Source organism: Hesperophylax consimilis, chromosome 8, assembly GCF_061612785.1.
Source record: "Hesperophylax consimilis isolate HC1 chromosome 8, BYU_Hcon_1.0, whole genome shotgun sequence".
Lineage (NCBI taxonomy): Eukaryota > Metazoa > Arthropoda > Insecta > Trichoptera > Limnephilidae > Hesperophylax > Hesperophylax consimilis.
In genome coordinates this window covers 37,625,465-37,652,282 of record NC_142843.1, presented here as the reverse complement: position 1 = coordinate 37,652,282, position 26,818 = coordinate 37,625,465, and the positions used below count along the sequence as shown (strand labels likewise).

Below are 26,818 nucleotides of genomic sequence, written 5' to 3'. Positions count from 1 at the left end.
GCTATTTAAAACAAAAAGTGTGTTGTTTCCTGTCACAGGTGACATCTATGTATATAATATAGGTGTATAAAAACACACATGTATTCGAATGCAACGTTGTGTCAAAATTACAAAGCAAGCGGTGAAGAAATTTCGGAGATTAAAGATTATGAACAAACGAAGATTTAAAACAGACAATGCTTTTAAATCAAACACATACTTTGAATAACATAATTTTTTATTAACTATTTATTTATAATATGTATTACCAATTAATTTTCTTGATTAGTAGTTGGTTGTTAACAAATTAAAATATTATATGATTATATGAAGATTGGAATACAAATATCACATTTGAATCACAATTTTTTTATACATAAATTTACCTCTTTAAAATTACTTAAGTATATAAAAGAATATAACATAACATTGATCAGTCGCGAGATCTCTATCATGTTCTAAGTCTTCCACATTATTACATCATCATTCATACTTGAAGCTATCGTCATGCATTCATAAAGCCATCATAAAATAATGTATTAATGTAATTTAATGTGCCACAGATAAAAATATAAGTATTCTTATTGAACATCATAGGTCATATGTGGCTTTCCCCCTTCTTGTAGGTCATATGTGGCTTTCCACCATCTTATAGGTCGTATGTGGCCTTCCACCTTCTTATAGGTCATGTGTGGCCTTCCACCTTCTTATAGGTCATGTGTGGCCTTCCATCTTCTTATAGGTCATATATGGCCTTCCACCTTCTTATAGGTCATATGTAGCCTTCCACCTTCTTGATTATGACGTTCATATTCACTTATCAACTCCTTTTAACATAAATATCCGTTTTTTTTTTCGTAGGAAGCAATTACTTAGTGGTTAGACATTATATTTTTAAAATCAATAAAACATTTTGATTTAATTTTTTTTGAATATATCAATTCTTTACTCTCTTTTTCTTACCAATCCAGCCATTTTTATTATATACATTTTAAGTTTATAAATGTTTTTGCACAAAAATATAACGATTCCTTATGAAGTTTTGCATAATTTACAAAAATTGAACTTACGTAAAGAGCCCGAAAATATAACCCTCGCTGATCAGATGTTTCTGTAATAATAATTCAATTTTAGCTTATACATAATAAGATAAATAACCAGAGCTAATAATTGTCTTTTATAAAAAATAAATGGAATAAATCATTAACCCCTTCAGGCCTCTGATATATATTAACAGTTATATTTCTCAAAGAAGCTGTCAAAACGTCAGATTTGTGTGTATTTTCGCTTCTCAATAAAAATCCAAATAAATGTGATATTTCTGAATGTATCATAAAAATTAAAACTGTTTTTGAAAGGTGATGAAATACGCCTTCAAATTTTATTATTAGAGATAATCATATAATTTTTTAAATATTAAAATACTTAATGCAAACATAAAAAAGTTGGCTAGCCTTACGATTTTTCGTCTAAACACTGAACTAAAACTACTGATAACAACAAAAAAACACAATTTAATATACAAATGTATTATAAAAATATTACTTCCACCTCACTTTTCAGTCATTTCATAATCATAAAATTTCATAAATATTTCTCAAATTGCAGTTGGAACCTTTGGTTTGATAGAAGTCCACATTTTAATTTTTCTGTGGTTAACTTCTATATTTGAATATAAAGAATGTTGTTTTCTCTTTTTAACACCATTTAGTTCATATTTCTAACTATGACAGTAATAGAGACACAAAGATTTCTATGAGACCCATATGAGTTGTTCAAAAAAGTGAACATATTGACTCTACGGGTAATAGCTGTTTGATCCCAAAACCTAATAAATTAGCCTGAGGAGTTAAAATTTACATATTACATATTTATTGAGCCATTTGCTTCATTCCCAACTAGAAAATTTTGCAGTCAAAAGTGCAAAATAAAGTATATGCAATCACTTTATTTTGCCCGTTACTGTGACTGTAATAGTATATTCGGGCCTTTCCATTAATGTTCTACTGACTATTTATTAACTTTTAATTCTTAATTTGCAAGTTGGGAATGGCTCGGTATGTGAACAGAGCTATAACATACAGAACATATGACACAAATAAATGTCTCGACAATCTCATAAAAATCAAGAATACAAAGTTCACAAAACACATTTTTGAAATATTTTTTTGATTAATCTTACAACAATCTAGCTATTTTATACAGCGTATCGTGGAACGTTTCAAACGCATTTCGCTGTGTAAATACTTATAAAAACGTTATTTAAAAGTTATCATGCTTAACCCTTAGGAGCCGGAACCCTGCAATTGCAGTGTTGAAGAATTGTGCCCATGCACGTTACGAAGCACTGCAAATGCAGTGTCGACCTTATTCATTCATTTTGCCTTTGGATGTTACTTCTACTGGGTTTATAAAAATCAAAATGTCACTTTATCAAGTATGGTATTGTCTTCATGTTGGCATTAACAAAGATCTATTTTTATTTATTGAATATTCTTGCCGGCTCGGTTAAGAATATTTTTTTCTCTGTTATTTTGGTAAACCTTATAAGAGAGTTTCAATGTATAAGAAATGATTTAAGATTGAGCTGCAATGATTCCAGTTGACGTGGGACAGTCGTCTTCAGTTGGTGCGGTGCTGATATCGAGCTTGCTGAGAGGAGGGGTGATGGACACATTGTAATAGACATTCTTGTTTCTTAAGAAGGATGAGGTGTTGTCAAATATCACCGTATCTGAAATGATAAATATAACAATCTGATAACAGTAAAATGCAATAAATCGTCCACAGAATGAGTAAAAATATGTACACTCTGACTCGTAGATTTTATGTTATGTTGTTTGTTTGTTTGTGTAGCAGAGAATATGGAGATATTTGTGATATCTCATTGCTAAAGTTATGCTTTATTGGCGATTGTAGAAAACTATAATTTTTTATTAAAAAGTATTTGAACAAATTTTGTATATTATCACAGACGAACGCATTCGTAATTTTAGTACAGTCAATTGCCCGGGGGGGCTAGGGTTTTAAAATTTTTTTTTTTGCATTTTTTTAAATAAATGCTTAATATGTTAAGAATATTGTGTTCAAATTTCAAGTTGATTGGAGCAAAATTGACGAAGTTATGAGTATTTTTATACCTGTCGGATTTTAATCCCTACCCGACCATACGTATAAGCCGAGCAGAGCAGGAAGCTGAGAAACAAACTAAAGAAGGCAGGATTCGTCGTAGACAGGAGCAAAAAGGTGCTTTAGACATCATGGATGATAGCAACATCCTTTATGGACCTGGCATTGATGATTCAGTGTGAGGTAAGCCAATAAAATTTGCTTATAAACGTTTAATACCAAATTTTTTAGTGTTCAAAACTTTATAGCGTTTTTCCCACAACTCACGTTTTCAAAGTCGGTGCCCGTCATAACTTCAAAACTACTGCACCGATCCTTTTGAAATTTTGAAAACTATTTCTGTACATAATTTACGAGGTAACGCTGGAGAGTTTTTTTCAAATTTGTTAATAATTATTATTTTACAATAACAAATTAGCCGATTTTTTTCACTAAAAATACCGTTTTTCCCTTCAAAGTGTTCCAAAAAAGTGAAAAATTAAAATTTCGAAAAACCCTCCCAGCGTTACCTGGGAAAAACTATTATCTAACGAATGAACTTTGATTTTTTGATTTCAGATGACCCAGCACCAAGTTATGAGGGGCACCGCCATTCTACTTTTTTTTGAGACACGTCCGAATAATTGCTGCCATTGCCGTGTTTTTTAATATTTCTCCGTGAAAATTTTATACAACATTCTTAAAATGTCATACTTTACTGTCCTATTAGATTTAATAAAGAAATTTTAACTGTGTTACAAAAAATTCACAAAAAAATGCCTTTTTTCGTACGAATTAACCCTAGCCCCCCCTTAATTTGTACACCGGTTTATCGGGACAGTCGATTATTTAGGTCAAAACTCAAGGAACAGAAACCAAATAAACTAATACTAATTTTCTTCGGTTATCTGGGTCACCGTTCCGTTTAATTGGGCCGAATTCCGATCTGAAGTCCGTGCGAAGCATGTCTTAGAAAACGAATTTTAGTTAAAAATGGCATGCAGCACAGGTGAAGGGAAAAGAAGCGTTGCGATATGGAAGTTCCTAGTAATTCGGTAGACTTGCACACGCCGGCTGTTCGTCCACTGACATTTGTCAACGTAAAGTAATTCAGTTCCCAGTACACTGCCGCGTGCGTAGGAAATCATTTTTTGGATTACCTGCTGTTATTATACTATTTAACCGTTTTTTCATGATTTTTTTTTCATTTGCATCTTTGACGTTTTTTACCTACCTTAAAATCTGCTTATCTGGGACAAAATATCAACTGTATTTACCGATAAGTAATTAACAAAAAAATGTTTTATTTTAGGATCCCAGAAATGCACAGTACTATATAAATATGATGGGGAAAAAACTATAGTATGATGAATACTTACACGTGGATGGTCCATTGACGGAAATGAGTCCAGTCTCCAGCACATTGCCGGAGATCTTCCTCGGCCCTATGGCAACCGTCTCCTTTCCATTATCATCCAGATTGAGCACAAGGAACTTGATATCATGATCCTCTACTCCAAACTCCCATCTGAAAGTTTTACACAAAACAATAACATAACAGTTGCATAGGTTCATCGGAGCTACACGGCCGTCATCACATAAGCCTGCTTGAGTCTAAAGGATGATACTGTGTTTTTACTTATGACGGCAGTAGAGCCTGTAACAACTTACAATAAGGCGGAAAACATCCCAGATACTGTTATCCAAAAACATTGGCTTTGTGACTTTCATGGGCAACGTAATTCTCTTCACCTTGTTGCTTACTCGTGTCGGTATTTTTTATCCAATATCTTGATCTTAATAATTGTTGAATGTAATATTTTTACATATTTTTTATGTGAATACCGCACAAGAGTCTCGCGACAGTCTGGAGCCCATGAGACTATGGCAAATCCCCAATCGGGGTATGTTATGAGGCTGAAAGTAGTGGGGAGGGGAGGAGGAAGGTCGGAAAGTACCTGGCTTTTCAGATTTGGTCACCAAACACGGTTTAAGCCATTTCAAGCAATGTTTCAACTCAATGGTGGTCTTACACCGGGGCGATACTGAGAGTAATTTCCACTCTGGAACGTGATGCAAATATACCTTATATTATTTTAAATGGTTAAATTGTGAAATAACAAAAGAATTACGCACGCCGGGATTTGAACCCGTGACCTCCAGATTGCTAGTCGAGAGCCTTACCCCACGATCACGGAGTCCTCTAAAGAAGAGTGTCTGTGGCGGGCGGCGTGGATTTGTTTTTTTATACAAATCTACAGTTTTATTCTCAGGTTGATAAAATTCTGCACACTTGACCTTCAAAACAAGAGGAAGCTTACTGTCTAGGGACGGGTAGTTTAGGAGAATCTGAACAATTCATCAAATTTCAAGGTTCCTTTTTAAGTTCTGTGAAAGATTTTTTCAAGTTCTGTTTTTATTTCAGTTTTGTCAAGCAACTAGCCTACAATGATATAAAAACAGAACTTGAATAAGTCTGTCACAGAACCCGAAAATGAACGTTGAAATTTGATGAATTGTTCAAATTCTCCGAAACAACCCGTCCTAAGTCTGATTTCAAAGACTGATTTATGAGGGCAAAGTTGGAATTTTTGAGGTCAAATTTGTAAAAACGGTCTCTAACGGGTTAAAATCAGCTGTTTAACCACTTCAAGGCCAGCGTATCTTTAACAATTGTGATTATCAATCATTTCTCTGAACATAACTAGCTATTCTGAGGAAACAACAGACTATGTACTATTCTTATAAATATATGAACAAATTATCTGGAAAGTTGGCACAATTTACAAAAACTTATTACGAAAATAGGATCAGCTGGTGCGTGACGAAAATTTAGCGTTGGCCATCAAGAAGTTAAATGTTTTTAAAATGCGTCAAAATTGTAGACCTGGCTCCGAAAATGTTTTTAACTCTTTGGTGACTTTTTTATTTTAATTATATTAAAATAATCTTTGGGGATGAAGGGTCTGTTGTGGGTCAATAAAAGTGTCTTTGAATCAGGAAGTGCTTACCTCAGGAAACATCCCGGCTCGGCACAGATGAGATCGACGGAATGCTTCTCTCCGCTTTTGATGGTAACATTGGTATAAGACGCTTTCTTCTCTTCATTCATCTTCCTGGTGTGGTAGTGCTTCGGGACCTTTCCGCCCACTTTTACCTGAATCATTCAATTATTTAAAATCATTATTAAACATTCAAAATAATAAGAATTAGGTACTTGTTTCGAATAGTTAGGTTTACTATATCACTGATTGCAGAGATGAGCTTTATTTCAAATAAATCCATTTCAAATGGAAATGCAAAATGGGTATTTTCCATTTTGCATTTTTAATGCTTTTCTAAAAACCATTTTGCATTTTAAATGCTTTTCTCAATGCATTTTCCATTTTAAATGATTTTTTGCAACATTCTTCCTACTATCTCCACTCATCTTTTTTTCATAAGCCCCAAATATCAGTCGGTCCTCAACCTCGCTATGAGAGATAATTTACATTTGTCAAGTTGCTCCCTGGTAGGAGCCCTGGCAATTGAGTGATACCATTACAAAAAATACTGATTCAAATACTGAACATGGAGCCATGACGCTGTAATATTAAATGTTAGATAGCAGTTTCTATGTTTTTACTTTGGCAACATTAGTCCCGCGCAATTTTTTTGTGGTTTCATAATCTGTAGTCGTGGTGTTTTTGGATTTACCATCATGTAATATGTTTGTTCTACATTGATGTCCATTATTAAATGACAAAATTGTTTAAAAATTCTATAATTATTTTAATTGTTTGACCTGAGAAACCATTTTGCATTTTCAATACATTTTGAAAATAGGTATTTTGCATTTTGCATTTGAAATGCTGTTCTAAAAACCATTTTGCATTTTCAAATGGAAAATTTTTGACCCATTTCCATTTTGCATTTCAAATGGTTTTGGGTACCCATTTTGTACATCTCTGACTGATTGTACCTGAAATATGTGGTGTAGGGTTGGAAAAAAAAAATTGCAAAACCCTGGTTTTTTCAAAAAAAACTCAACAGTTTTGTTTTATTGGGCTTTTTCAGGTTAGTCCGGGTTGTTTCGGGCAATATAATTTTTGAAGCGCAATATCCTACTTTCCTTTTGTGCCCCTTTTCCAAAAATAGTTTTTTTGTATAACGTGGCAAATTAATTTCCTTATATTATGATCAGAAAACATTTTGATATTTGTACCTGAACTTCACAAAGGAAAATAAAACATACATTCTTTCTCGGTCTACTAAGGAGCAGTGGCCGCTTGTACTCACAAAATTGGGTGGTGCGCTAAAAATATTGCCAGTCTAGACCTTTAGCAGTAAATGATACTAGCAACTAGCAATTTTGAAGCTTATATCGACCTGCTGGAATGATCTGTTAACTAAAGTGGCGCGATCTCGCCGAAGAGTTTTGTATTGGTATTGGCGAGCGCCGTTCATGTTTCGGAGAAATTTCAATACTATTGTCAACATTCACGCTCTTCGCGTATAGATAATTGATGATCCCAGGTGATGTTTCTCGATAAGCGAAATGGAATTCGCTCGCACCACGTGACTCATGACACGTGATACAAAGAACGAAAATTTGAGCCGGTTGAATTTAACTTAATACTTTTATATATATTTATTACTGTTATTTGTTTGATTTTCGGTGATATTATTATCGGTTGATAATTATTCTTTTTAGATTGACTGAACTTTTGGGTGTGCGTTGCTTCAACGCCCCTTGTCGCTAGCCGCCCCTGCTAGGCAGTGCATGATTTCTCCCGATTCCCAATGTTAAATGTAGAGGTGGATCTACTTAATTAGAAGAAACTGTTAGTGAGTGTTTGATTTTATTGTAAAAATTTGAAGCAGTTTTTAAGAATTGATTCCTGTAATCCTCACCAGATGGTTAAAATGTGGTTTTACACTCTTTATCTCATGAATACTTCCTACTTAGCAATCTTATCACCTATCACTCATCTTATCAGGAATATATTTTATTATATCATTGAAGAAGAAGATAATATTAATAAATCTAAATGAAACCGAACAAGACGCAGAAAATAAAAAGATAACGGTCATAAATAGGAATCGAACCCAGGATCTTCTGATTCGATTAATAATAATAACACTGGTTTCGATTCCTAGTTGTGACCGATATCTTTTTATTTTTCTATTGTTCTGTTTCATGTTTCGTTTAGATTTATTAGTATTATCTTCTTCTTTAATGATAAATTACATTGTTGTTTAACCTTCAAAAAATTTAAAAAGTTGTTTCCATATATTTTATTACCTTAATCACTAGTAATTAATTACCACTAAATAAACCAAATAAATTATGGTTTTATAACTCACATTTTTTATTATTGTTATTAAAAAAAACACAGGGGTTCAAGTGGGTTTTACCGGTCGCAGAAAATTACGCTAATCCTAATGAGGTGCTATTTATGATACATTAAAGGACGATTCTGTAAATGTATGTAAGAAAAAATCAATTACACAATACTACTGTGGTATATTTTTATTGAGATCAAAAATCGTAAAAGACATTAAAAAAATATGTTCCAAATAGAGAACAGTAAAATTGAATTAAAATGTGTTATATCAGCCTCTACAAGCTGCACCAAATTATTATGGTAATGTTGTTGTCCAGTTCACTTCATTAGCAGAAGTGGAAGGTATATGCGACAAATGTAACAGGGCAGTTTTCATTTCGTAGTAGATTTATTGGAGAAAGGATATTTTGGGAAATTAATTGATGTATCACTTTCTAAATCTTCCTCCAGAACACTTATAATATTTTTTTGGATCAATAGTTTTAATTTTTTTTTTTTTTTATCCGTCAGGCTTCGTAACGATGAAGCCACATAATTCCCAAACACCTGGTCATCGTCTACTGTTGATTTAAAATTTTTTCCATATTTGTGCAGCAAATCCATCTCTCTTTTCCTCTTTGGTGCACGGTTTGTTTGTTCCGACGTCTGCCGAGGTTGATTATGCCCAGGTATACCAAGAATCTCACTTGGACGCTCCACAGCGCTGGTATTTTGTTGCTAAATATAAAAACATTTTATTTTTTACATAAATAAGATTAATGTTGCTGACAGATATGCACAAAGCTGCCATTTCCTTCATTGTATCGGAGCACTGGATGGAAAACATATAGTCATATGTGTCAAGAAAGTAGTGGGTGTACATATACAGGGTGTATCGGCACTAACCCGACAAACTTTAACCAGCTATTCCTTAGCACATTTGGAGTACAAAATGTTATGGGCACTTTGCTGTCCGGTAGCATTTTTTTTTCAACTAAAAACAAAAAAATTAAAAATTTCCACACTCCATCACTGTCATTGGCATTGCTTTTCGTGTTCAACAGCTGTTATAAGCAAGTTTTTCGAAAAGCGTCTTCGCTCTTTCGCACACACTAAATAATAATAGTTAAAAATGAGACGAATGGTGCCGTGCCATTTCGTTGTGATTGTAAAAGCGTGCCAATATAGGTACACACGTACATTATTCAACGGAATTCGAATAAAATATTGCCAGATGGGTTTTCAAACTTTTACAAAGGATAAAACAGTGGTGACATGTGGTGAAAATATGAATAGTAAATTTTTTATTAAAAAAAAACGTTACCGGACAGCAAAGTGCACATAAGATTTTTTACTCCAAATATGCTAAGGAATAGTTGGTTAAAGTTTGTAGGGTACGTGCCGATACACCCTGTATACTTAATTAAAAAGGAACATCTTTTTTTACTTCTAATGTCATGTAGAATCAGCCTCCTGAAGTTGTGCACTTTACCCCCGGACGCCCTGTAATTCTTTATGTGATTGTGGCGGCATTGACTGTGTTTCTAATTGCGTTTGATAATACTGCATGTTTTTGTATTTTGCGCACTGAGACTTGCTTATCCGAAACCTCTAGCGGGAGGTTCGGGATGCAGAAACCAATGCTTTAGCATTGATGGCTGGTGACGCCTTTGCGTTATCAAATTATTTAATGAAACCATACCCATACAAAAGCCAACCCATTGATAAAAGAGTGTACAATTATTGTAAATCGATGGCCAGGGCTATGGTTGAGAGTGTATTTGGTGTAAGGACTAGCAATTACAGTTTACGAAACCGTATTGAACTACCCCTAAAAAGGTAGAACAAATAGTTTCGACGATCTGTGTGCTACACAATTTGGTGTCAATTTGATGTCTGGTGTATTATTATTGTGCTTCACGGTATGGTGGTGTTTATGCGACTAGCGATAGAGGAAGAGAGGAGGACTTGCCTCATGATAACCTTTTACCTTTAGAACAAAGGCATATAAATAATAATAAACCTGCAAGTGGACACTTAATTCGAGGCAAATTCAGTGAATATTTCATCTCACCTGAGGGAGAATTGTCATTGCAGTATCTAACCTAAAAAACATACAGTTTTCTTAAATTATTAATTAAACTTGAACGTAAATTACCTTACCATTACTTACCGATGTATCAGTTGATTCTCTATAGACACCCAAGTCCAGGAACTTTAAAATCTCATAATAAATCCATGTAGCATTGTTCATATCTTCTAATACACAGCCATTTGTCTTTGATTTAACTTTTTTGACTTCTTATAAAAACTCCCCGTTCAGGTTGTGTGTTTTTCTGTTTATTTCTTCTGGTGTGGTGAATACTTCTGCAACTGTCACAAGTGCACTACTTTGTGCATTTGTACCTTAGTTTGGTGTTCCTTGCTCCACATCTTCGTGACAGTGCGTCGGTATACAGTAGTACACCTACTAACTACCTAGCACCTTATTTTTCTCGTGGTACGAGGCGGCGTACCAGTAACAAGAGTCGTACAATCATTCATACGCTGGGAGCAGTATCGGGGGAGCCGTCTCGGGCGAGCACAGTATTCTCATTGCTTTTACGCTCTCAGCTCACGGCTCCCATTCAATTGGGTCGACTCTTTGAGCCGTATTATTAAAATGGCGCGGTTTGCGCTAACGTTCACTCGTGCACCGAACCGCCTACAACTATCAAATTGCGCACAAACAAAAAAAAAATTAATTACCTATCTAAATATACGAATTTGGTAGAGTACTTACCGCGTTCCAGTTATACCGGCTAGGAACCTAAGTACATACCATTCCGGGCGACAGAGCTAAGCGCCCCGTTTGATCATTGTCATTTAGTAGGAAGCCCATAGCAAACACCTTCAAACCGTGAAAACAGATAAAATGTACCGAAAAAATTCCTGAAAAAAGATTGGAAATATCTGAAGAATTCCGAATAGATTGTGGTAGGGACAAGCAACGTCAGATGCTGTGTCAGGAGAGGTTGGGCCTACTATAAAGTAGTACAGGAAAGGGACGCTAAGAGGTGATGGGTCCCCGAACTGAATAGGACAAGGGGAAGAAGATAAAATGTTGAAAGAGTGTTCTATTTACCTTTGAAGGGCATCGCGGGTTGCCATCGGGATCAACTTGTGTGCCCCCGTAATGTTTGGGAAGCTGGTCAGGATCCACCACATTGAGGATGGCCGACTCCCATTTCCTCCTGTCAGAGTTGTAAATTACTATTTTCTTGATGGTCATTTCATTGACAAACTTCTTGACAATGGAGAAGGCCAAAGAGAATACTTTCGGAGCTGAAATGAAGATTATGCCACTAAAATCACTTTGAAAACTCAATAACTTACTTCAATCAAATACTGTAGAGTATTTAATACCTACAACTTCTGATATTTACCATTTATTCTGATGAGCTACACTAATTATTGGTTGCACAGGAGTGTTAAGATAGAAACACACTGGGTCAACGTACGCCACGTAAGCAAGGCATTAAGATACCTGGACTAATTACAATCCATACATTTTCTAAGGATATAAATGCTTTGGAAACACATTTGTCACACGCAACGCAAACCCACCCTTGTATCGCTGCGCCATACTGGACAGTCAATGGGACGTGTAAAGATGAAGGACCTGGGAACATAGTAATGCGTGTATCGCGTACGTCGACTCAGTGTGTTTCTAGCTTAATTAACCTAAATAACAACAATGATGTTACTTACCATTAATAATGTAACAGGTTTTCAAAATCTCGGGGTAATTGGATTCATACATTTGAAGTAGAGATATTACTAGTTCGCCAGCTGAAACAAAATTGATTCAATGTTTAAACGAAATTCTAATATTATTTTTGATTGAGCAGTTACTTTTAGAGATTTCATGCAAAATTTTTGGAGGATCCATTGTGCCTGCTCTCCACTCTCGGTGAAGCAAGTTTGTCGCGTCACCTTGACTGCGCTCCATCATGTTGGTTTTGTGTTTGAAGCAAAACAAAATCCAAGCCACAACAACAGTGCTTTGCGATAATGAAGGGGTAGCAAGAGTCTCGCTTCAAGATATCACGCTAAGACATTAACAGACATTACCCAGCATGAAAAAATGGTTCACAAAAATTTGCATCTACATAATCTTATTGTTGTGTACTTTCAAGCGATTGTCTGCTTATAGTGGCATGATTATGCTTAAAATTATGATATTTTCATTATCAACATGGTGCTACATTCCGGGGTGGGATTTGACCTCCTTCATAAATATTCTATCCTCCTCCGTGCAGTCTAGCCACCTCTTCCTCAGTCTCCACTTGGTCACTTCGACTGGGGTAGTGTTGGGTAGGACACGATATTAGAATGAGTTTGTATAAGGTACTCAAATACTGAAATGAGGTGTTGAGGTACGAATACTTTAAGCTATACGAATGCACGTATAACTGTTGTGTGAGTAGTGCCGAGTTTCTCACCTGGCTTCAGGCGGCTGGGAGCAGTTAAATAACATAGTAATGTTGTATGAATACACAAACACCTCACGACTCTAATACAAAAACGTCCCGTACTTAAAATGTATTGATGTAGTGCCAATACACCACCACCTCACCAACTCACACCTCATGGCTCAGGTGTAAAAATGTCCTGTACTAGAAATATGTGGTTGTAGTGTCAATACGCCAACCTCCTCGCTAAATCACACTTCATGGTTCTGGTATAAAAATGTCCCATATACGAAATGTAGTGCCAATACACCAACCACCTCATTTGTAGTAATACAAAGAGATGGGATGAATACATTTAGTGAGGTGGCGGGACATTTTGCGTGTTTGTATGGGACATTTATATTTATATTTATATTGCTTCTTGTATGAGGTACTCAACACTACACTGGGGCACCCTCACACAGTCATAACTTTTGTGCGTCCTATCATCTGGCATTCTTTCCACATGACCAACTCATCGCAGTCTTGTGACCTACAGAACTTCACAATGGTCTCATCTCATGATCTATTATTTTTATCCTGTAAGATCCATTTTTTTGTGTAGGTCCAAAGGTTTTTAAAATACATATATAATTAGTTAAATATTAACCTGGTCTCCAAGCGTATTGGCGCATTGAGAATCCCTCCATGTCCATAATGCAAAGCAGCTGTCTGGCGTTGGGTCCGCGTGCCTGGCTCTGCTGCTCAGCGATCTTGAGGTACGCCTCCAGCACTCTGATCACCATGCGAATCATGTCGGACTTGGACACGGAGTGCAGCAAGCCCCACAGGTCCAGTCCGGCAAAGGGCAATATCATCACTGGAAGTAACCAGACAAATGAATAGTCTATTAGCTACTCAATTCTATTTCCTCGGAAAGATCTGAACTAAAACAAATCTATGCCCCAACATCGGATGAATTTTTAAGACGCAAGCGGGTTTATTTAAAAGCATCGACGAATTTTTATGAAATAAGTAGTTCATTAAAAATGTGTAAAATATGACAATATTGCGGAACAATTGTCTAGGCCGGCAATAGTGTTGCAGGGAAAAGTGTTGGCTATCAATATTGTCATGTCCCATCTAGATTGCCGTAATGTACAAGAAAAATTCACAACACAAAAAAACAAACTCTCCTGCAATAACTCCACCAAACTTGAATGAACTTGAAAAATAAAGTGCGAAATTATTTATTAATATTAATCGATTTCGAAATTACAACAGTTTTGGTAGTGGGTAGGTGGCGAAACAAAAATGCACGCATATAAAAGAGCGATAAGGACATAGATTTGGCCCAGCAATATTGTTGAAATATACATAGGCGGAGCTGTAGCCGTAGCAGAGCAAACTCATCGTCAAGACAGAGCAATACGTCGACAAGAATAGCCAACTCATGCGCAATCTTAACTAACGATACGGAAATCTTACGGCAAGAAATTGTCTTAAAAAGTTTGTTTACCAAAGCCTTTAGGGCCGTCTCCATTTATACCTCAATTTCTTGACAGTGGTTTAACTCAGCAAACATTTCAGTTAGATTTATTTAGTATGAAGACTTACCGGGGGCGCCTTCCTTGTCGAAGCCCGTAATGCCGCTGGGGAAGTACGATATGAGGGGTTCCTGGGGCTCCCACAGGGGCAGCTGGGTGTCTATGGCCCATTTTTCTCTCCAAGTCATAGACTAAAGAAAAATACAATATATTTTATTACGAAATACAAAACACTCACACACATACTCGTATATGTATTATACTAGTTTGGAGTCATTTTAAAAAGCCTGTATTGCCGTTACTCGTTTGAATTCTAAAATTCGACACATCCAAAATTAGAGAGACATACATGCGAAATTATAGTAGGGGGATAAGATTCAAAACAAAGAAGTGTTAAGAAAGAAAAAATAAATGTTTCTGATAGTGGTAATGAGAATGGTGAGCCTATTAATCACAGTGAAAATAAATTTAATTATGTTGATATAATTCGGTAAAATGAATTATTCAAGAACTAATTCCACAAAATATAATACAAGCTTCTGAAGTGTGCCAATGGCAATGCATCAATAATATTCTGTAGTGATAAATGACACTGAGAAAAAATAATTGCTCCAATAATGCAGCAATCTGGAAAATATTGGAATTTAGAAAAAAAAAAGTATGTTTTTTACTTGTAAAATCACCTTCCGAAGCTTGTGCACTTTAGCCCCGGACACCCTGTATAATATGTTAATTGCTATTGTCTTGTAAATTATAGGTGTAATTCTTTGTGTTATTAAACCTCAAGGTTATTGTTAATATATTAATTTTGCTTACATCTCTCAACATCTTCTCAGCGGCTTCTGCATTCCAGGATCGGGCTGAAAAAATGATGAAAATTGTGTTTTTGTAAGTAGTTAAAAGTATCAATTCAATAAAAAATAAAAAATGATTAAAATTGTGTTTTTGTAGTAGTTAAACGTATCAATTCAATAAAAAATAAACATTAAAATTGTGTTTTTGTAATATCAAGTATCAATTCAATAAAAAAAAAAAAAATTGTGTTTTTGTAAGTAGTTAAGGTATCAATTCCATAAAAAATAACAAAAATCGAAAATGAAACGTCTTCAGTTGTAATGGTGACCGGATATCTCACCAAAAAGACAATTCAACACACATTTCAAAAATTATATAAACTCAAGTAAAGTGATGAAACAAAAACTAGCTTAAAAGTTACATAGGTAAGGTTTATGGGTTAGTTTTTTTCATCGATTTTAATGACTATATCACTTTATAAATGTGTGTTGAATTGGCATTGTGTTTGAGTTATCAACTCGGTCATCAGTTCCATTAAACACGAGTTTAGAAAGAGAATTAGCGCAACAAACCCGTGCGTGTTTCAACGCAATACTGCCTCCTATTGAACACGGAATAGGAAATACGCGTACTTGGTCAATCTACATCACAATTGGAGTCCATTTTGTGGTATAACCTTTTTTGATATCAGCTTTCGTTTTCTTTCGTGTAAATCGAGTCCAAAGTAGGTGGAATTTATTAGGACAAATTTGAAAAAAAATCTGTCCATAGGGGTTTCAAAATGCGTCGAAGAGTTGACCCGGCCCCAAAACATTAGTTGCCGAAAAAAAATAGAAGTGTAAAAAAAAACAAAAAAAATCGAAATTGATTCTTTTGCGTCATGTTTACTGATTTCGTTTTCGCTTTCGACCATGTCCATTGTCTATTTCTTTTCACGTCGATCATGTTTCTGCAAAACTATCTAAGTAGGCAGTTAATGTGCGCACATGATATTGGTATTGAGAAGTTTGAGGCAGGCAAAATACCGAGAAATAGTTTATTTAAAAAATGCTGTTTATACCTCTCAGCCACCGGAGAAGAAAATAATCATTGTGCTCTGGCCTGATGCAGACATCTTGAACACTTCGACGGAACTGGAAAAAGGAAAACAAAATTATTAATTAATACTGTTTTACAGATAATGGTTTGTACCCATAGACATATGAATATTAGTAGACCTGCCCTAAGTGATTAAAAGCGTATTATCCCCACTCCCCATACCGGTTCCATTGGAGCCGGCTGTGCTCGCGTATGGCCTCAAGTGAAATTTGAAAACGTGACGTCATCATTCTTGTGCGAACTATGGTCGAGGCATCATCGGTTCATTTTACGAAATAACACGGCAAAATGTTGACTTGTACTATGAAAACTTGTAAAAATAGATGTGAAAAAGAGAATAAACCCAATTGTCGTATTACATTCCATATATAAGCATTATTTTACTTTATTTTAAGCATATTCACATCATATAATATAGATCAGTTTTAGAAACATATACTATCACATCGAGAAACGTCTGGACGCGAAACACAAAGCTGGTTGGTTGCTGGGAAATAAATTATGAACATTTATAAAAGTGTCTTAACTAAATACTTAAACGAAATATTCGACTCTGAAAATAGAACCGATTTTTTTTTGCCGAATTTGGACTTCGCAAATTTGTTCATAACGTGGCGAGTAATTTGCGCTCCCATGTAAAAATGTCTATTCATTCAAAAGCAGGTTTTACTTTTAAGAAGTAAATGGTGATATTATAATGCGAGATGCCTATTTACTGTCAGATTGATTTATTGACGAATCACAGTCAGCTTAACCCCCTTCGTTCTTCAACAGTTGATTTTACCCCTCGCCATTATCTTCTCGTCTATTAATTCCTATGTCTGTGTTTGTACCCATCATTATAGAAGTAGCAAAGGCAAAAATGCCCATCTTTGTAATAGCGTTTTTGGTAAGTACCACGATTTTTATTGTTTTTTTTTTAACGTTACATATTTTTAAGATGAAAATGTATTAGTACATATTTTTATTTATTTACTAGCTGTACGGTTACTGTGGCTCAGTTTGTCTATTCAAATAGAGAAACAATGGCGCAATTTGCTATTACGTCCAAAAAGGTATATTTGTCTAACAAATTGCACTGTTTTTCAAAAAAGGTTGTTTTTACCTGTCGCAGGTGACATCCACATAATAAAGGTGTATAAAAACACACGCGTATTCGAACGTAACGTTATGTCAAAATTTAAAAGCAATCATTGAAGAACTTTGGAGATTAAAGATTTTGAACAAACGAACTTTTTTGTTTATATAGATTTAGAAGATTAAGTGTATTTTTACCATGCCTCATTTCTACATTCAATGAAATAAAGTCTGAATTCTAAATGAATTTTAGATATACAAGATTAATTTCGTGGTTTATTAACCCCTCCAGCATTTGAGGGTCATATATGACCGGGCGTCCATATTTTATATTTTTTTCTATGCAAAAATACGTAATTTTTTGACGTTAGAAAACGAAATAATAATTCTTGTACTGGAATCCATAAATAAAATCCTAAACATAGCCAAAATGATCGCGCCGCTATCGCAAATCGGTTTAACTCTAAAAACTATTTTTATTATAATATATAAACTAGATATAAAAGTGAAGGAATTTGTAAGAATTTTCTTAAAAATTTCTCAAACAAAACGAATGTGTTTTCGAAATATCGAGTTCTCTAAAATTAAGTAAAAAATTAAGTTAAAATTTGGTCAGCGTTTTTGACAAAAATGTTCATGTTTGATATTAAAATGTTACTATTTAAAAATAGCCATGTTTATTTTAAATGCATACATTGGAAAGATATTTATCTATCTTCTAAAACAGTATTTGTATTTACGGAAAATTAAAAAATGGGATGTATATAGCGCATTTGAAATACACAGAAAACATTGCAAACTGAACAATTGTGATTTATTTTTATTTTATTTTATTAGGAACATTAACAGGTTTATAACATAACATGCATATAGAGAGAGAAAAAATAAGTAAAAGAATTAGGTTACAACCCAATAACTAATGTTCACATCATGCAATAAAGATAAAGAAGGTTAAAAAGCAATAAACAAACAAAGAAAACAAAGAAAGGTTAAAAACAAAGAAATGTTAAAAACTAGGAAATAATAAGAGAAAATGTATATATATATATACACGTATAAACACATACATACATATATATACATACACATGCATATACACATATAAATACATACGTACACACATACATATACATAGTTGCATACATACATACGCATACATACATACGCATACATACATGCATACATACATACACACACACACGTACATTTGATATAAAATACAAATAATATGTAAGAGTGATAATGAATAAATGATGAATGTAATGTATTAAATTTAGAAAAGGGTTAATTATTACAATACTCTGTTAACAATTTTTTTAAAAGCTGAATGATGAATGTACTGAAGGGTTAAATAGCTTACATTATTGTTGGAAAATATACAGTTTTTATGTAAATTTGGAATTTTTAAACACTGAAAAAAATACCGTTTATCATTTCTGTTATAGAATCCGTTAATTCCATTATGATCATATATCTAACGCCGTTTTAGGGGCTTTTACATGGGAATAGTATATAAAATAATAAAAAAATATATTGCTCTTGTACAATTTTTTGTTGTGCATAACTGAACTGCCCCAGAAACAATTTGATGTATTTTTAAATTGATAAATTAAAGATTTCCCACCCTCCCTTAGTATTCTGGCCGATGTGGAGTACATAATATGATAGTTAGTCCCAGAATTTGTGTCCTGTAAAATATCCCGACTTCAAATAATGTGGTTTTGGTGAAAACTTAAAAATAAAATGAATAAATAGAATGGGAAGCACAAGAATGAGAAAAACGCGTACAAACTTTGTCGAAAATGGCCAAAATACGAATCATTTAGGAGTAGACAAAACTATTAGTATTACATAAACCAACCAATGAATCAAAACAATGAATTCAATGACTTTTGCGGTTCGTGCCTACCGGAAAACTTTATGCAAACCTTTGCGGAAATCGTTTTAATGTTGACAATTGCACGTTCCTAAGCCCAAAATATTGTAAATAATGTTTCTCAGCAATGAATAATATAATTATTCAAGTTGCATAAATCGTAACGGAAATATTTTAGCAACGAAAGTGAATTATTAATTTCCGCTTTACTTCTTTTACTAATACTGAATTAATGAGTTTAAAGGTTAAAAATAAACAGCTTTGCGATATTGACACAAAAATATTGTTTTGTAAAACTTTTTCATTAAATATTATTCGTTATACAGGATTATATAATAATTATTCATACTGTGATACAGGGGCAAAATCTGGTTTTTATTACGCTTGGAAAAAACCCTAACTATTGTTGATGTTAAGGTACATCTACACCAGACAGTCAAATTAATAGACGAGCCAACCAGGGAAAGGGGAACAAACCAAGTTGCGCGGAGCGCAGGAGGCGGCGTGACGAGATGAAACAAAAGCTAGGTTACGTAGGTTAAGTTTATATGCTAGTTTTATCATCTCTTTTTAAAGGAGTGTTGAATTGTTATTGTGTTGAGTTATTATGAAACCGAATGTATTATCACGATGTCAGAACACGTGTTGATTAAAATCCCAATATTTCGCATTTCGTCGTTATATATTAGGCAAATGCGTGTGCATGAACACGTTTTTCGATATATTATCAAGGCAAATGCAGGTGCATGAACACGTTTTCCGATATATTATCAAGGCAAATGCATGAACATGTTTTCCGATATATTATCAAGGCAAATGCAGGTGCATGAACACGTTTTCCGATATATTATCAAGGTAAATGCAGGTGCATGAACACGTTTTCCGATATATTATCAAGGCAAATGCATGAACATGTTTTCCGATATATTATCAAGGCAAATGCAGGTGCATGAACACGTTTTCCGATATATTATCGAGGCAAAGCAGGGGCATGAACACGTTTTCCGATATATTATCAAGGCAAATACAGGCGCATGAACATGTTTTCCGATATATTATAAAGGCAAATGCAGGTGCATGAACACGTTTTCCGATATATTATAAAGGCAAATGCAGGTGCATGAACACGTTTTCCGATATATTGTCAAGGCAAATGCAGGTGCATGAACACGTTTTCCGATATATTATAAAGGCAAATGCAGGTGCATGAACACGTTTTCCGATATATTATAAAGGCAAATGCAGGTGCATGAACACGTTTTCCGATATATTATCAAGGCAAATGCAGGTGCATGAACACGTTTTCCGATATATTATAAAGGCAAATGCAGGTGCATGAACACGTTTTCCGATATATTATCAAGGCAAATGCAGGTGCATGAACACGTTTTCCGATATATTATAAAGGCAAATGCGTGTGCATGAACACGTTTTCCGATATATTGTCAAGGCAAATGCAGGTGGATGAACGCGTTTTCCGATATATTATCAAGGCAAATGTAGGGGCATGAACACGTTTTCCGATATATTGTCAAGGCAAATGCAGGTGGATGAAAGCGTTTTCCGATATATTATCAAGGCAAATGCAGGTGCATGAACACGTTTTCCGATATATTATCAAGGCAAATGCATGAACATATTTTCCGATATATTATCAAGGCAAATGCAGGTGCATGAACACGTTTTCCGATATATTATCAAGGTAAATGCAGGTGCATGAACACGTTTTCCGATATATTATCAAGGCAAATGCATGAACATGTTTTCCGATATATTATCAAGGCAAATGCAGGTGCATGAACACGTTTTCCGATATATTATCGAGGCAAAGCAGGGGCATGAACACGTTTTCCGATATATTATCAAGGCAAATACAGGCGCATGAACATGTTTTCCGATATATTATAAAGGCAAATGCAGGTGCATGAACACGTTTTCCGATATATTATCAAGGCAAATGCAGGTGCATGAACACGTTTTCCGATATATTATAAAGGCAAATGCAGGTGCATGAACACGTTTTCCGATATATTATAAAGGCAAATGCAGGTGCATGAACACGTTTTCCGATATATTATAAAGGCAAATGCAGGTGCATGAACACGTTTTCCGATATATTATAAAGGCAAATGCAGGTGCATGAACACGTTTTCCGATATATTATAAAGGCAAATGCAGGTGCATGAACACGTTTTCCGATATATTATAAAGGCAAATGCAGGTGCATGAACACGTTTTCCGATATATTATAAAGGCAAATGCAGGTGCATGAACACGTTTTCCGATATATTATAAAGGCAAATGCAGGTGCATGAACACGTTTTCCGATATATTATCAAGGCAAATGCAGGTGCATGAACACGTTTTCCGATATATTACAAAGGCAAATGCAGGTGCATGAACACGTTTTCCGATATATTATAAAGGCAAATGCAGGTGCATGAACACGTTTTCCGATATATTATAAAGGCAAATGCAGGTGCATGAACACGTTTTCCGATATATTATCAAGGCAAATGCAGGTGCATGAACACGTTTTCCGATATATTATCGAGGCAAAGCAGGGGCATGAACACGTTTTCCGATATATTATCAAGGCAAATACAGGCGCATGAACATGTTTTCCGATATATTATAAAGGCAAATGCAGGTGCATGAACACGTTTTCCGATATATTATAAAGGCAAATGCAGGTGCATGAACACGTTTTCCGATATATTGTCAAGGCAAATGCAGGTGCATGAACACGTTTTCCGATATATTATAAAGGCAAATGCAGGTGCATGAACACGTTTTCCGATATATTATAAAGGCAAATGCAGGTGCATGAACACGTTTTCCGATATATTATCAAGGCAAATGCAGGTGCATGAACACGTTTTCCGATATATTATAAAGGCAAATGCAGGTGCATGAACACGTTTTCCGATATATTATCAAGGCAAATGCAGGTGCATGAACACGTTTTCCGATATATTATAAAGGCAAATGCGTGTGCATGAACACGTTTTCCGATATATTGTCAAGGCAAATGCAGGTGGATGAACGCGTTTTCCGATATATTATCAAGGCAAATGTAGGGGCATGAACACGTTTTCCGATATATTGTCAAGGCAAATGCAGGTGGATGAAAGCGTTTTCCGATATATTATCAAGGCAAATGCAGGTGCATGAACACGTTTTCCGATATATTATCAAGGCAAATGCATGAACATATTTTCCGATATATTATCAAGGCAAATGCAGGTGCATGAACACGTTTTCCGATATATTATCAAGGTAAATGCAGGTGCATGAACACGTTTTCCGATATATTATCAAGGCAAATGCATGAACATGTTTTCCGATATATTATCAAGGCAAATGCAGGTGCATGAACACGTTTTCCGATATATTATCGAGGCAAAGCAGGGGCATGAACACGTTTTCCGATATATTATCAAGGCAAATACAGGCGCATGAACATGTTTTCCGATATATTATAAAGGCAAATGCAGGTGCATGAACACGTTTTCCGATATATTATCAAGGCAAATGCAGGTGCATGAACACGTTTTCCGATATATTATAAAGGCAAATGCAGGTGCATGAACACGTTTTCCGATATATTATAAAGGCAAATGCAGGTGCATGAACACGTTTTCCGATATATTATAAAGGCAAATGCAGGTGCATGAACACGTTTTCCGATATATTATAAAGGCAAATGCAGGTGCATGAACACGTTTTCCGATATATTATAAAGGCAAATGCAGGTGCATGAACACGTTTTCCGATATATTATAAAGGCAAATGCAGGTGCATGAACACGTTTTCCGATATATTATAAAGGCAAATGCAGGTGCATGAACACGTTTTCCGATATATTATAAAGGCAAATGCAGGTGCATGAACACGTTTTCCGATATATTATCAAGGCAAATGCAGGTGCATGAACACGTTTTCCGATATATTACAAAGGCAAATGCAGGTGCATGAACACGTTTTCCGATATATTATAAAGGCAAATGCAGGTGCATGAACACGTTTTCCGATATATTATAAAGGCAAATGCAGGTGCATGAACACGTTTTCCGATATATTATAAAGGCAAATGCAGGTGCATGAACACGTTTTCCGATATATTATCAAGGCAAATGCAGGTGCATGAACACGTTTTCCGATATATTATAAAGGCAAATGCAGGTGCATGAACACGTTTTCCGATATATTATAAAGGCAAATGCAGGGGCATGAACACGTTTTCCGATATATTATCAAGGCAAATGCAGGTGCATGAACACGTTTTCCGATATATTATAAAGGCAAATGCAGGTGCATGAACACGTTTTCCGATATATTATCAAGGCAAATGCAGGGGCATGAACACGTTTTCCGATATATTATCAAGGCAAATGCAGGTGCATGAACACGTTTTCCGATATATTATAAAGGCAAATGCAGGTGCATGAACACGTTTTCCGATATATTATAAAGGCAAATGCAGGTGCATGAACACGTTTTCCGATATATTATCAAGGCAAATGCAGGTGCATGAACACGTTTTCCGATATATTATCAAGGCAAATGCAGGTGCATGAACACGTTTTCCGATATATTATAAAGGCAAATGCAGGTGCATGAACACGTTTTCCGATATATTATAAAGGCAAATGCAGGTGCATGAACACGTTTTCCGATATATTATAAAGGCAAATGCAGGTGCATGAACACGTTTTCCGATATATTATAAAGGCAAATGCAGGTGCATGAACACGTTTTCCGATATATTATAAAGGCAAATGCAGGTGCATGAACACGTTTTCCGATATATTATAAAGGCAAATGCAGGTGCATGAACACGTTTTCCGATATATTATCGAGGCAAATGCAGGTGCATGAACACGTTTTCCGATATATTATAAAGGCAAATGCAGGTGCATGAACACGTTTTCCGATATATTATAAAGGCAAATGCAGGTGCATGAACACGTTTTCCGATATATTATAAAGGCAAATGCAGGTGCATGAACACGTTTTCCGATATATTATAAAGGCAAATGCAGGTGCATGAACACGTTTTCCGATATATTATAAAGGCAAATGCAGGTGCATGAACACGTTTTCCGATATATTATAAAGGCAAATGCAGGTGCATGAACACGTTTTCCGATATATTATAAAGGCAAATGCAGGTGCATGAACACGTTTTCCGATATATTATAAAGGCAAATGCAGGTGCATGAACACGTTTTCCGATATATTATCAAGGCAAATGCAGGTGCATGAACACGTTTTCCGATATATTATAAAGGCAAATGCAGGTGCATGAACACGTTTTCCGATATATTATAAAGGCAAATGCAGGTGCATGAACACGTTTTCCGATATATTATCAAGGCAAATGCAGGTGCATGAACACGTTTTCCGATATATTATAAAGGCAAATGCAGGTGCATGAACACGTTTTCCGATATATTATAAAGGCAAATGCAGGTGCATGAACACGTTTTCCGATATATTATCAAGGCAAATGCAGGTGCATGAACACGTTTTCCGATATATTATAAAGGCAAATGCAGGTGCATGAACACGTTTTCCGATATATTATAAAGGCAAATGCAGGTGCATGAACACGTTTTCCGATATATTATAAAGGCAAATGCAGGTGCATGAACACGTTTTCCGATATATTATAAAGGCAAATGCAGGTGCATGAACACGTTTTCCGATATATTATCAAGGCAAATGCAGGTGCATGAACACGTTTTCCGATATATTATAAAGGCAAATGCAGGTGCATGAACACGTTTTCCGATATATTATAAAGGCAAATGCAGGGGCATGAACACGTTTTCCGATATATTATCAAGGCAAATGCAGGTGCATGAACACGTTTTCCGATATATTATAAAGGCAAATGCAGGTGCATGAACACGTTTTCCGATATATTATAAAGGCAAATGCAGGTGCATGAACACGTTTTCCGATATATTATCAAGGCAAATGCAGGTGCATGAACACGTTTTCCGATATATTATAAAGGCAAATGCAGGTGCATGAACACGTTTTCCGATATATTATCGAGGCAAAGCAGGGGCATGAACACGTTTTCCGATATATTATCAAGGCAAATGCAGGTGCATGAACGCGTATTCCGATACATTAGGAACTAAAAGTTTATCAGCAAACGGCCTGCAATCCAGTTTTTAACCGGAAGAGCAATAATTTAAAAAGATTCTTAATAAATTAGCAATACTCATTTTTTCCAGTGTGATCAATTACCCGCATCAAATCTACTGTTTATACAGTGTTGTATTTTAATATGCAGACGTCTTGATAGAGTGAAATTAATAATTAACCCCTTTGCGTTTCTTAAGGCAAACTACCGCAATTAATTTAGCTCTGTAGCGTAGCTAACGTTGGGATTTGTTACAGTGCGTAACATGCATTTGCTAAAAACCAGTTTGTCTTAAATGGATACAAATCCGGTGCTAAAAGTGAGAGGCTTGCTGAACTCAAACGGAAGGACGAAATTAAATTAACTATTTATAACTAAGCTCGGTTGAGAAATTAAAATAATGATGACACTCGCATTGGCAATTATTTATTACATAGAAATAAATACTTTTTAGGTGGTAAAGCGTTAAATTGTAATTTCATCTTTCAGAAGATAAATTCATTAAAAATAATATTATCGGTTTCAGATTCATCTGGTGTAATTTCTGCTTTCAATAGATAAATTACGTAAAAAAAAGCTGTCAGTTTCAGAATCATTTGGTGTAATTCCATCTGTCAGAAGATAAATTGATTAAAAATAATGTTATCAATTTCAGAATCACCTGGTGTAATTTCATCTTTCAATAGATAAATTGCCTACAAAAATGCTATCAATTTCAGAATCATCTGGTGTAATTTCATCTTTCAATAGATAAATTTCCGAAAAAAATACTATCAATTTCAGAATCATCTGGTGTAATTTCATCTTTCAATAGATAAACTGCCTAAAAATAATCTCGATATCTCGTCAGTTTATAAGTACTTTGGTTTACACCCTACAATATGTATTGTTTTGTAGCAATAAGTGGGAAACTGGCATGTTCCCCACAAAAGTAAGATTGTTGCTAACTCGGATGACATGACAAGTTTGAAATTTGAATACGAGAAGAGATCGTTTTAAAGACTCGTTCTTATTCTCAACAGCACGGCTCTGGGATCTGTGGCGACCTATCAGCTTTATCTACAACCTACATCACCCGTGTGTAGTAAATATAATATTTAGAATTTAATTTCTAAAAGACCTTGCTTTCACACATTTAAAAAAATCTACATTATACCCTTTATTTTTTACGGCCTCCGGGGTGGAGGGGTAAGGCTCTCGACTAATAATCCGGAGGTCGCTGGATCAAATCCTGGCGAGCGCAAATAATTTTTATTTATTTTTTTGTTGTTATTTCAGAATTTAATCATTAAAAATAATATAAGGTATATTTTGCGGCAAGTTTCAAAGTAGAAGATACTTTCAGTATAGCCCTGGTGTAAGATCACCATTCAGAAATGAAACGTTGCATGAAATGGCTTTTGCCGTGTTTGGTGACCAGATCTGAATAGCCAGGTACT

At 35.0% G+C, this 26,818-nt stretch overlaps 1 protein-coding gene across 1 annotated transcript in view; it reads right to left on the bottom strand.

Annotated features, from left to right (window-relative positions):
* Positions 1-199: 199 nt before the first annotated feature.
* Positions 200-26,818, bottom strand: part of LOC149422003 (SEC14-like protein 2) — a 58,805-nt gene continuing 32,186 nt past the window's right edge. Inside the window, exons 2-10 of the mRNA XM_089634211.1 lie at positions 16,229-16,301; positions 15,190-15,233; positions 14,444-14,564; positions 13,497-13,706; positions 12,144-12,224; positions 11,518-11,717; positions 6,099-6,244; positions 4,467-4,615; positions 200-2,713 (exon numbers count right to left, since the gene is read on the bottom strand). Of these exons, the coding sequence (XP_089490337.1) occupies positions 2,556-2,713; positions 4,467-4,615; positions 6,099-6,244; positions 11,518-11,717; positions 12,144-12,224; positions 13,497-13,706; positions 14,444-14,564; positions 15,190-15,233; positions 16,229-16,301 (1,182 nt within the window). The 3' untranslated portion in view covers positions 200-2,555. The remainder of the gene's footprint in view (positions 2,714-4,466; positions 4,616-6,098; positions 6,245-11,517; positions 11,718-12,143; positions 12,225-13,496; positions 13,707-14,443; positions 14,565-15,189; positions 15,234-16,228; positions 16,302-26,818) is intronic.